At 42.5% G+C, this 13298-nt stretch overlaps 1 protein-coding gene across 2 annotated transcripts in view; it reads left to right on the top strand.

Moving 5' to 3' along the window:
* Nucleotides 1-13298, top strand: part of chd9 (chromodomain helicase DNA binding protein 9) — a 252942-nt gene that overhangs the window by 194621 nt on the left and 45023 nt on the right. For both annotated transcript variants that reach the window (XM_078544287.1, XM_078544288.1), the window contains 4 exons: nucleotides 1038-1217; nucleotides 7033-7143; nucleotides 7452-7648; nucleotides 10271-10470. In XM_078544287.1, coding sequence (XP_078400413.1) covers nucleotides 1038-1217; nucleotides 7033-7143; nucleotides 7452-7648; nucleotides 10271-10470 — 688 coding nt within the window. The remainder of the gene's footprint in view (nucleotides 1-1037; nucleotides 1218-7032; nucleotides 7144-7451; nucleotides 7649-10270; nucleotides 10471-13298) is intronic.

The following is a 13298-nucleotide window of genomic DNA, read 5'->3' as shown; positions in this document are numbered from 1 at the left end:
ATGGTAGGCTGACCAGGAGATCAGTCAATACAGTCCAAGTGTAGAGGTGTCGAAGGCAGTTTCAGTGTTCAGGTGGACCATGTTATGGAGATGGAAGAGAGTTATGCTGTCTTTGTTCAGAGGATTTTGGGGACAGAACTCAATTTGGTGTTGAATAGGATGGGCAAGGTTGGAAACAGTCTGGTTCAGCCTGAGGCACTGGCTGGGAGAGAGATGCAGTTGGTGACAAGGGTATGTAAGTTTGTGGTGGGTGCTGAAGATGTCTTTGGTTGTCCCCATGTTTAGCTGGAGAAGCTGCAGCTTCTGGTCTACAGGTATACAGTCAGCTTCCATAATATGCTGATGGCACCCAACTCTACCAGTATACCATCCCTTAATCCCTCCACAGTTTCGATTATTAGAGGGCTTGTCTGACAAACGTAAGATGACCCTGTGCCTGAAGGTAATATCACCAAAGGACAGTATATGAATGAACCAAGTGAAAGAGCCATGGTCAGTGCAGTCAGGTAAACAAATGTGGCTCTCAATTACTCACTGGTAAAGCTGAGGCAAGACAAGCTAACTGCTGTGCATTCACAAAGGAAGATCACTTGTGATTTGGCCTAGGACTACAAAAAGTTATTAACCTGTTGCTGCTTATTTGGACATTCCTTCCACGAAACCATGTACTGAATTTGACTAACTGTAAACAAAATCTCTCAAGAAGGATTTAGCAACTGCCTTGAAAAATGATGAACTGAAAGTAGATGTAGTGGCCTAGAACTAACATTGATATGGCACACTTCTCTTTCATATCTGTGAAAATACTGTTATGGAATAACCAGAACATTGATCTGTGTAATACTGGTAGATCAGATCTATGCATTGAGTTAGCACATTCAATTTGATCCTTAAACACACAGCTAGCTTTTTTTTAAAAAAAGGTTTACATTTTGGGAGATCTCAAGATGACCATCAGCACCTTATTATAGATTGCCATTTTGTTTAATGCCTTTTCTAAGAGAGTAAATCTTTTTAAAAATCTATAATTTATGTAGATGCAGCAAATGTCCAAGAAAGAAATTGAAGACCTGCTTCGCCGAGGTGCCTATGGTGCAATAATGGATGAAGAAGATGAGGGTTCTAAATTTTGTGAGGAAGACATTGATCAGATTCTCATGCGACGCACAAAAACCATTACTATTGAATCTGAAGGAAGAGGTTCGACATTTGCAAAGGTAACTTAGAGTATCAGACGACGTAGGTGGACAGAATTACATTGCTGTCACATTGTGTATAGGGAAAGGCCACTGTGAAAAGAAAGCGGGCTTCATGTTGGGATAGGGTGCTGGTCTCAATAGCTGGTTATAAAGGCAAGGCTTAAATAAGTGACGGGTTTATGAGGGGTGTCCAAAACTATCCTTCGCATTTCTGTAGTGTTTTCTCAACGTCCAGTAAATGAGGAGCGGAATAGTTTAGATTTTTATACTTTTTCCAATCAGTTTTAATGAAATCAAATGGAACTCTGCATTTATGAATGCCACATTGAAATGCTGTGGTTAAATACCTTGTTAATTAAATCCCATACCTTTTTAATATTCTTTCCCATGTAAAATATATCTTCCCCTAGAATTAAAAATACACTATTTCCAATGCTTAGATTTTCTTCTATTGTTCACTGACCTGCATATAACATCTCTCACACTTGGCGGAATTCTTCCATCCTGCCCGCAGCGGGTTTTGTGGAAGGCAGGAGTGGAGAATCCAGCGGGAAGCAAAAAATCAGAAACTCGTCATCGTAAACACACGTCACAATTCTCCCGACGGTGTGTTCATGGCAGGTTGGTTATCCTGCCTACTAGTGGAGCAAACGCCATTTCCATTCAGTAATATGTCATGAATGCTCATTAAAACAGTTGGAATCCTGCCACGCCTTTCAATCTTCCATCACACCAGTGGGAAATTACGTTGACACCAAACCCGTTTCAAAATGGGTGGCATGCATAAGCTGGACCTCAGCTCGCGAATAACTTTGAGGTGCGTGGAACATGTCTGCCATAGCGCTGCGCAGGTCTTGTTGCGATGAACGCCACACTGTTGGAGCAATAGGGCTTAACTGTTCCTTCTCTTTGCTTTCATTGTCCTGAGGAACACCGCTGTGCTGTGGTACTCATGCAGGCCTCGACATTCAGAGACTAGCACTTCAACCGGGGGTGTGCTATGAGGAGAGGGGTTGGGCTGGCAAACATGAGGGGGTCAGCGGGGAGGGAAGGCTGTGGAATGGCAATCGGGGAGGGAAGGGCGAATACGAGAGGGCCAACGGGGAGGGAAGTGTTGTGGAATGACAGTCCGGGGGAAGGGCGAACACGAGGGGGCCAACGGGGAGGGCAAACACAATGGGGGCCTTTCTGAGGTCGCTCTCTAACCTCTTGTTGCTGCGAAAGTGAGCAGGAGCCTGCTTAGTAAGTGAGGAGGAAGACCTCTGCGATGAAAGCCACTTAAAGCCAATGGCTTCATTTGCACTGTTAAAGGGCTATTCAGAATTCAGTGGCTACACATCACAGTCACTGCATCTCAAGTGTCACACACAGGAATGTAGAATTTGGGAATGCAGGCAATCGTGAGGAAGACACAGCTGTTTCATAAAAAGCATTCCATCAATGAAGGCCTGTCACATGTTTACCAGATGTGATACTCCTAATGGGTCAAAGGGCATCCACTCATTGTCCATGAGCAACTGATTGGTCATTAATATGCTACATCGGAGATTGGAGCACAGAGCTAGGTTGGGTCAATCATCTTACTTAAACTTTAGCATCCACTCCAGGGCTCTAGATGTTAGATATTTGCGATGCCATCTTGGTCACCTCGCTGTGTGCGCTAGTGTCTCAGGGACAAGGAGGCATCCGCCACCATGCAAGTAGGGTAAGAAAAACTACAGACCCTTACAGTCTCAAAACGTGTCATCCTCTGAGCTTCGCTTTCTTGCCCCTTAAATGTCTTCAGTGTTTCCTTTCAGAGAGAAAGCAAAAGTAGATTTGGACCCAGGGCTCAGTGCAACCTTTGTCAGAGTCCTAATGCAATGGAGGAGTCGAAGGAGGGAGAGGTGACTCCGCGTGCAACTCCAGCAGGAGGGACATGGTCAAGGGGAGCCACAACATGAACAGGAGGGTCAGGAGGAGAGACCCAGACAATGGGGGCGAATCGCCAGACCATAGGGTTTATCGTCCAAGAGTCTCCAATTTACAAAGGAGCGAGAGGCAATGCGTGCACGCCTGCACTCGTCCTGAGATCTGGAGCATCACATATGCCACTTTCTTTGTGAAGGCCTGATGCCGTGTGGACTTGGAGGGTATCCTCTGCCAGGCTTTGAAGCTGATCATTGCACTCAATTTCTTGGCCTATGGTTCTTTCCAAGGATTAATAGGCAACCTGTGTGGCACCTCTCAGCCCGTAACACATTGATGCATAAAGGAGATCACAGATGCCCTTTACAGGAAGGCCCATATGTCAGGTTTGCTCTGGATGAAGATAGCCAGGTTGCAAAACTCACCGGTTTTGCTGCCATCTCAGGCTTCCCTAGAGTGCAGGGTGCAATAGGCTGCACGCATGTAACTATACGGGCTTCATGGCAGCAAGCCCTAATGTTTATAAACCGCAAGGACTATCATTCCATCAGCGTGCAACTGGTATGTGATCATCGGAAGCACATACTGCACGTTTGTGCACGGTTCCCTGGGAGTTACCATGACTCCTGCATCCTGAGTCACGACCAGATGTCTGAGATTTTCGAGGGGCCATTACTTATGCAGGGATGGTTTCTTGGGGATAAGGGGTACCCACTTAACTGCTACCTAATGACACCGGTGCGTCGCCCTCAGAGTTGCTCCGAGGAGAGGTACACTGCTGCTCACAGGTCCACACACTCCCTTATAGAGCAGACCATTGGGCTTCTGAAGATGCATTTCAGATGCTTGGATGCTCAGGTGGCTCACTCCAATACACTCCCGACAGGGTTTCCTGCATCATCGCAATGTGCTGCGCCCTGCAAAATCTGGTAGTGCAAAGAGGTGAGGTGAGCCCACCCCCCCGCCAGAGGATGACCTGGAGGAGGATCAGAGCTCATCAGTGGATGAAGATCCGGAGGCCCAGGAACCTCAGGAGGCTGCTGAGGGTCAGTATGAGCATGATCATGCCATGGAGGAAGGAAGATGTGTGAGATGTGCCCGTGATACGTTAATCGCTGACGGGTTCCAGGAAGAGTAAAGTCAAATGAGGGAATATGGCCACGTCTCTCCTTGCCCTCAATGTCATCTTCTTTCAACTCAGGGATGTCCACCCACTTGCAGCGAGAACGAGTCCTGCATTCACACTTGCCTCATGAATTGCCAGGCCATGATCTTTGCTTTGGTCTGTGGGACCCTGTGAGTGAGCTCACTCTGGGAACTGAGAATCCACTTAGGAACAAGATCGGTGCGAGAGAAGACTTGAAGCCTTCGCCGCCATCTAATGCTGCAAAAACTGCTGCGACGAAGATGTGGACATGCCTAGGGAGCTCCTCCTCCCGTGCATGTCTTTTCTTCTGCCACCACCACTGAGGAGACACACATGCCGCTCGATTAACAATGCTGATGAGCTGCCCTCACTCAATGGGGTTCTTTGGGGAAGAAGGGTGAGAAACGCTTACATCACACACTTCCAATAAAGATTTAAACACATCCCCTTGATCTCACACAAGGGTGCAGAGACCAGTTCAAATTGAGGTTGACATCACAGGAATGTGAATCTCACTCTGGGACACTATCACTGAGGGGAGGAAGGCTAAACCTCAAAACAAGAGAACTCCAAAGTAAAATATCACAAAGCCTTCAGTTGACAGGAACATTCACATAAGCATCAAATGTATTAACAAAAGTGCAATTTAGTCACACGACTAGTACACCCATGACCCAAAAGTGACATCCATTTTTCTTAATGCCCCTGACTTTAGTGCTACACCTGGGTGCAGCCCTACATCCACAGCAGAGGTGAAGGCAGCCTGCTGACCGCTATATCCTGATGTCTGTGATGACCTTGGTGGATGTCCTCTGGTGACCTGTGGCCTGGAGGGCCCCGGCCTGATATGGGTCATCTGCTCAGGGGCAGAAGTGCCCTCGGCAGCCTGAGAAGCTGGAGTGGATGGGGTCCCAGGCAGAGGGGGGCCATGAGCGGCTGCACACCCCTGGCATGTCCTTGAAGGAGACCTCCAGGGTGTCCAGCTGACGCCCATCCTCCCTGTGGGTGTCCGAGGGTCCCGCCCTGACTCCTGCAGGAGATAGTGGACATGGAAAGAGGTCAAGGTGACAAGTCGCCTATATCCTGATGGTGCCCATCAGGGTGTGAGACTATGGAGTTCAGGGCCGAGCACAAATCCGGCAAGACCTGCTAGACCATGGTCTCAATGGTGGACGCCAGCCTTCCCGTGGTGACCTAGAGGTGCTTGCATGTTGGAGCCACAACGTCAGACAGAATGCAGATGGTCTCCTCCATCGTTTGCTCTAGTCTGCTGAGTGACTGCCGAATTGCTGCTTGATGTTCAGCTGCCTGTCTTTGCATCTCCAGCACAGATTTGGCGGCCACTTCCAGAGGCTCATCATCCGACTTGGACCGAGCGGGTGGCTGGTCTCCAGCAGCCCTCCGAGTGCCGGAGACCTGGCTGACCCTGCCTCCAACTGCTGCGGGGACATGTCATTGAGCTGTTCCCCAGAAAGTGAGCCCAAGGCCCCCCCCCCCACTCCACCTCGCCGGCTCTTTCAACACCCCAGCCCCTCCTATCCCTGTTCCTCCTCCCCTTCCTGCCCTTGCCCCGCTATGCACCCCATCCCCATCCACACCCATTTATTCAATTACAGAATGACAAGTTAATATGGGTAATTATAAAAGTTCCTATATCCACATTTCTGATGGAAATTTCCCATGTCAATTTATCATTCTGTAATTGATAAATTATATCCACAATGGGAGAAGGTGATACAAGAGTGACAACAGCAACTAAAGCTTTGAATATTCGGCGAGCACAAATGAAAGATTTTTAATGAACAGACAGTTGTAAGTTTCCAGTGTTTTAATGTAAATTTAGCACTGCCACTCAGCCATTTGTCTTTTCATAGCTTTATCTAAATGACTCTTATCTAATTTGTAAAATGTCTGTACACATTGATCTAAATTTAAAAATGTGGTGTTTGCATAATTCATTATAACTCGATTGTTTTTAAACCACAGTCTGTATGTCCGTGCAGTTCTTGAGTCCTGGCAGCCTTGCCTCTCATATCCCTGTTGGATTCTGTTTGCATGCTTATTTTTATCAGATCCTTTCTTAGTTTGCTGTTTAGGTCTATTTGAATTTTGTAGGCCTAATGAGTTGAAAGGAGCCGTTGCCTCTCTGAGTCTGACAGGGTTAGAGGGGTTTTCTTGCGCTATATTTTGCAAAATGAGTTTAAGGGGCAGTCAGTGGTGAACAATAACTTCACAACAAATTGTCACAAGAATGATAAAAGAAAAGTAGACTGCCCTAGTGTAAGTCTAGCACCTTTCAATGTGAGAGAAGCAACGTCTACAATTAAGTCCTTCATCAACACTATTATGTATCGCAATTACAGTATTCATATGTGGTCCGTAAAGGGGATGGAGCTTGAACATCTGAGATAGAGACCATTTCCTTATTTTTGCTTCAGGGTAATGTTCTACTAGAATCAAAGCTCCAGTTTGGCTCAGTTTCTCATGAGTAGGTCAAATTCCATTTTTACTGAATAAAATTTGTTAAATTTTAATCAAATTTTTGTAAATTGGATTTTCTTGACTTCAACTTTTGAGAGAAAAAAGTGTTCGAAATTGGATCTGTGAACTCTTGAGGGTTGGTTCATTCAGGAGTTAGGACCATAACTTAACCTTTTGTGGTATAGGTTCCAAGTTTAAAGATGACATTTAAAGTGATCAGTGTTTGGATTAATTTCTTTTCTAATGATTTTTGAATAGTAAGTCACACTTCTTTAACAATTAATTTAACTATTTCAGGCAAGTTTTGTTGCATCAGGCAACAGAAGTGACATTGCTTTGGATGATCCTAACTTCTGGCAGAAATGGGCAAAAAAGGCAGAAATTGACCTTGAAGCCATACATGGAAGGGTAAGTCACTAATTTCAGTTTAGCATTCTTGTATACTGAGTATTTCACAAATGTGACCTCCTAACAGCTGCAAGATTCAAGGTTTTCTTCCAGAATAACCTGCAGAGAAAATGGGCAGAATGTTGCTGCCGACATGTAAAATGATGTGAGGTGACATCGGGCATGCGTCCCGATGTCATCATGAGCCATTTCGTTAATTCATTCGGTGGGCGCGCACCAGAGGCGCCGATCGGCTCCCCACCTGCTTCTGCCCACCATAGGAAAAATTCTCTCCAATAAATTTTCTTTTTTGATCATTCTCTTTACAGAACAGCTTAGTGATTGACACTCCAAGAGTAAGGAAACAAACCAGGCCTTACAATGCTGCTAAAGATGAGTTGGCGGAATTATCAGAGGCAGAGAGTGATGGGGAGGATAGACCCAAACTACGCAGGCCATATGACCGATGCCATGCATATGGAAGAACAGAGTGCTTCAGAATTGAGAAGAACCTGCTAATTTATGGGTATAAAATATCTTTAAAAATTTATGTAATAATCAGAAAACCAGGTCTCAGACATAGACTACTAGTGTTATCATCAAGCAATATTTTGGGTTCTTTGTGTGTTTTTAAATAGATATAATACATAATACTTTGAACAGCTACATTTACACATCATGTTTCATAAGAATTCGTAATTTCTCCATTACTAATTGTTTTAGCACTTAAAAGAAACTAAGATTGCCTTGTTTTTTATAGACTAGCAAATTTCCCATGGCATTGATAAAGGTGAGTCAGAGAATAGACTATGTCACAACAACAGGAATTTTTTACGGCTGCAAATCATTTAAAAAAACAGCAACGTTTCCAGTGGTTAAAAGTGTAAAAAATATTAACATATCTTTCAATCAAGGTAACAAAACTAACACAAATCATGAGCTGTTAAGTACTTTGAAATAAATATAAAATATATTAACAGATCTCCTGTGTTGTTGCCTAGAATAGGTCAGGTGATGTGCTGTGTATAAGGACAGATGATGATATACCAAAGAGCCAGTGTCTCTCTAGGCCACCGTCAAGCAACTAACCAGTTTTAAGTAAGCCCGAGGTCGGGATAATTGGAGATTAATTGTGGTTTGGTCAGGGAATATTGCAGACTGGAACTATCAGTTTCATGCTGCAGTGGAGAAATGCCCCTCACTAACCTGTTCAAGGGCTTTCTGCCCTATCGAGGCATGAAAGGGAAAGAAAGAAAGAACTTACAGTTATATAGAGCAGGAGCTAAAACATCCAAGGAAAATGGATGAAAAGTGACAGGAGACAGAACACCAAAAAAAAAGAATTATGAATACAGAATGAGTCATGCCTTTTCTTAGACTTGCCAGAGTTGATATCTAGCTGAAGGGGATCAAAGCATTTTTAATTTTGTAGGGTTTAGTCCGTATTTTCTTTTTCAAAAACCCCCTTTTTCCTCCTTGCTAGCTTTATTACTAGATAATTGCTTTCTTTTTTGTAATTGTTGAGGTTCATGCCTGTTTCCTATTCATTCATTTTCAGATTCAGCCTACCTTTCGGTTTTACCTAGTGTTTTTATGAATGTTGTTTGAACTTATTGGGTGCAAACATGATGTACACTTTGCATATAATGACAGATCCTATAAGCTAATGTGGGTAGCCAAGCTTTTTCTTTGGTGTGAATCTAGCACAGAATGGAAATTTATTTCAGGTAACCTAGTCACAAACTGTTTGCCAGCCTGGCAGAGATGAAACATTTGAAATGATCTGTCTTTTGTTTTAAAAATCATCTCCGCCTACATTCCAAGTGATGGAATGCTTAGTCATAATTTAACAGCTGGAGGTTTTGTTTGTTGGTTAACTGATGTGTCACAATTTTGAGCAAAAGCATTCAACTCCTCCATATTTACTTGCCTCACCAGCAACTTATTTTGAAGCTGATGAAAAAAACTAGCTCTTAAAAGCAGGCAGAAATTTCATGGATCTATTTTGAATGGTTTGTCTTCAGTTATTCACTTCCCTCAGGAGATGAGCCAGAACGTGATCAAGTGCAAGATTGTCTCATCTTTTTGTCATGGTCAGCGCTCTGGTGTGTGCGCGCTGTGGAGTTCAAACCACATATGAACTTTGAATCCATGCTTTCATTAATTTTTTTTCATATATTTCACGCTGCTGCTGCTAACCACAACTTGGTAAATAAATTCTAAATTGTAAACCAATGCTGTAACAATGCCACAAACAGCCCTTTCCAAACCTTTTGGCCCAGAAAATTCCAAATCAGAAAACCCAGCAAGCAAAAAATATAAGCAATGAGTTCTGTGGGTTACGTAAGCTCGATTCCTGAAGCTGATGAACTATTTATGACCCACAGACTGCTCTTGGACGTTCAATCTAACAATCAGAATAAGCTTTATAGGAGAAACACTTCCTCCTCCTTGTTAACACTTCATCTTTGTCTCTTTCTCTCGGATGCTCTTTTTCCACACCGCCCCCTCCGTTCCTTCATATTTTTGTTTTGTTGCCACATCACTTCTGTGCACTCTGTGTCTTGCAATTCTGTGGGATGCATAAATAAAAATGTAAATCTCCTGATATTAAGATCCATATTTTAGATATTCTTCTTTATTTTCCACTTTAGTTAAATAACAAAATCAGTCCTCTACCAATTCAACTTCTCCAGCAAGGGCAAATTGTTATGACGGTTTCATTCCATTTTCAAATACCATATGATTAGCTGATGAATGCATAAAGCCGCACTCAGCTTCACCTCACATTCTGAAACATCAAAACTCAAATTATTCTCTGAGAAAATCCCAAGGTAGCCTTCTCCAACCAAATAATAATGACACCAAAGTTCCATTGCTGAGCATCTAAATCGAAGTAAAGATTCCTCTCTGCATGTTCCAGGCTGTAGGAACTCACCCCCCTGCCAGTGCCAGAAATTCCTCATTTGATCACGTATTAGGACTAATAAACACTTGCACTCACTCACCTCATGCATTAGAGGTATTGCAATTTTCAACATTAGTGAGAATTACAAAGTCAAAGCCATTTAAAGTATGGTTGTTGATTTATGGTCAGTCAGTGCATTTAAAAAAAAGTCTTTTCTGATTGGTTTTCATTGTGTTCCAGGTGGGACCGCTGGAAAGACATTCTATCACATGGACGGTTTAAGAGGCGGCTAGTAGAACAAGATGTGGAAACAATTTGTCGTGCACTCTTAGTATACTGCCTTGCTCACTACAGAGGAGATGAAAAGATAAAGAGTTTTATCTGGGACCTCATTACCCCAACAGAGGATGGACAGACAAAGGAACTGCAAAACCATCTGGGTAAGTCTTGCCCAGCTGGCTTTTTCACTGGGCTCAGTGCCATAATACTTTTAGAAAGTTGCATTATAATTTTGCAATGCTAAGTGCCAAATGTAATATATAACTGGTTAATACTTTCAAGCAAGGCAACATGTTCAGCTTCATTTTCATACATTGCATGTGTGCATTATTAAGTATTATTAAAAGGAATATATTTGTAAAATTATATATGAATTAACAGTCTGCAGAGTATTGTAAAGCATTAGTACAACAAGCATTTGACATGGCATAGGGAGCAAGACTGAATACTGACTAGCAACACATACCAGAGTGTATTGTTCTGCCCTGAATTCATATCGCAGCTGTTTTTGGAATTGTACAAGACAGCATGGGACTATAACATTTTTTTCATATCAGGGAAAGCAAAGCACCAAACATGGCTACTTAATTACATTCATGCATCTCTGCTCCCTAGTTTTCAATTCAGTCTTTTAAAGTGAGAAGAGAGCATGGGATTATCAGCACTTCTGCAGGATTAAAAATTTTAGGCAATTCAGAAAAGAAGTTCTTTTAAAATCTGACTTTTTTTTTGGATAAAGCCTACTTTATACTGGTTACAATTATACTACAGCAATTGTGAAGCCCCACAAACGACGATGCCACTTTCTGCTTGGATATCCATCGGAAGCTTTATAGCGTACATTGTATCCCCTCAGATAAGTCCAGGTCAGCAGAAGATGCCACTCTGGCACACTGGCTGGAGCTAAAAGCTTCTGATTAAATCTTGTTTCAGAGTAAATCAAAATAAGAACAAGATACTATGGTTATCTTTGGTACTTTTATAAATGCTTGTTGGTAGGTAAATAACAGTCCACTGAGCTTCTCAAAGTACACATCATTGCATTGACTTATGCCTTAGTGTAGTAATTGATACAGGGTTGTGTAGCATCTATGCGGTGGAGTGTATGAACCTGACTAGAGGTTCCAACAATTTCTGGCTGCAGAACTGTCGATCAACATAAATTCCAAATCTATCAGGATAGACTCTCTCATCCCTGCCTCAAGCAGTACAAGTACTCCTTAAGGATGAAGCTAAACTGTAAGAGTCTGGTGAGCAGGACGTAATACTGGTGCAAGCATTCCAGATAATGACAAAAGAGATGGCACTCGTGAATATTGTAGACATGTCTGTATTTAACCTTATGGAGGTCTGTGACAGTTGAAAATACAATAGACTTTCAATATAGGTATGGTCTCCTATTTTTAACTCTTGGCTAGTCTTTGCAGCTTCCATTAATTGTTGATCAATATCATAGAATTCAGTCCTAAACAGTGATATGCATCTCCTAGGAAACTGCACATTAACTCGTCCTGTGATTAATCTACCATTCATAACTTCAGTTCAACAATTACTGTGGAAGTATTGTACATTTTCATAGGCAGCAATGAATTTCTGATGTAACTTGACTCTGGTGTCTTCAGATGTATTCATACATAGATACATGCACAAAGACAGAAACAAATTAATTTAACTTTGCCCATGTTTAACATAGATTATATTTTATATAATCAAATCTTATGAGAGCCCTGAATGAATCGAGCTTCTGTATACCTTTTACTCCTTTCCTACATAAGTAGCTAGAGGCTAGTGATCAGAACTCTGAATGCAGTTGGATACTACATGGAGCTCTGAGTTCCCTGACGCAGTGCAACTGGACAATATGACGACGTTATCTACTTGCAGTCCTTTTGAAATGTTTGTGATACTGGTATAACTGCAGTGTTGACCTATCAAATTACCCTATAGGATATCTTGGTGAAGACCATGTCCTATGTGAAGATGTGGGACCTGGATTTGAATATCAATGTTGTCTGTCATTTCCACTCAGCCTTCCTTGAAGCAATTATTAGGCCTGGTTGTAAACAGTTTCAAGTATAGGGAAGCTACCTGCCTGATGGTAGCCAGGAAAAATTGGCAGTAAATTCATCTTGAGTGACATTTTTGGGATGGTTAAGATTTCTGTTTTGACACCATGGAGAAAAAGTGCCATTAATCACAGTGTATAAGGCGACCCCATTTTTTTGGCTCCAAAAACCATGTTTTTGCATATACTCACATAAGTTGACACCCCCCCCATGTTTTACTTGCCTTCTACTGTAAGTCCATGCATGTGATCGAGAAGACAGTACAGGCTGTGTTGCAAAGAAGATGCGCAGGAGTTTAAGACACACACACATAGCAGACTGTGCATGGCATGGCAAGTGACGAACAGAAATGGGTCTTCCAGCAAAAACAATGAAGTACAAAGATGCTTTCAAGCTAAAAGTCGTAACATTTGCTAACTCACCAAATAACTGTGCTGCAACAAGGGAATTTGGTGTTCATGAGAAACTGGTGTGAGAATGGAAGGAGGGCGAATCTACCCTGAAGATGATGTCCAAGACCAAATGCGCCATCAGAACATGGACCAGCCACTGGCCTGTTGTTGAGAAGCATGTATCGGAATGTGTCCTTGAAAATCATCGGAGCGGTTACAGTGTCCCCAGAAATGAAGTGCGAATATTATATAAATATATATTTATATGCACTAAAGTGGGACAAATCAAACCTAGTGCAGTAAAGATTTCAGAGCAACATGCTGGTTGATGTAGCTGCTTTATAGAACAAAACAGTCTAGTATTGTGATAGAAGATCAAAATTATTCAAAGAATACCAAGAGACCTCAATGCCAAAATTACCAATTTCCCATCAGTTCAACATCGGCAAAAACCATGAGTACCCATTGTGTCACATCAGCAACGTGAATAAAGCATCTATAAAGTTCAATATGCCCAGAAGCCAAATTGCG

This window comes from Cetorhinus maximus, chromosome 6 (assembly GCF_964194155.1).
Source record: "Cetorhinus maximus chromosome 6, sCetMax3.hap1.1, whole genome shotgun sequence".
NCBI classification, from domain to species: domain Eukaryota; kingdom Metazoa; phylum Chordata; class Chondrichthyes; order Lamniformes; family Cetorhinidae; genus Cetorhinus; species Cetorhinus maximus.
The sequence above is the reverse complement of the archived record's forward strand: the minus strand, read 5'-3'. Positions and strand labels throughout refer to the sequence as shown.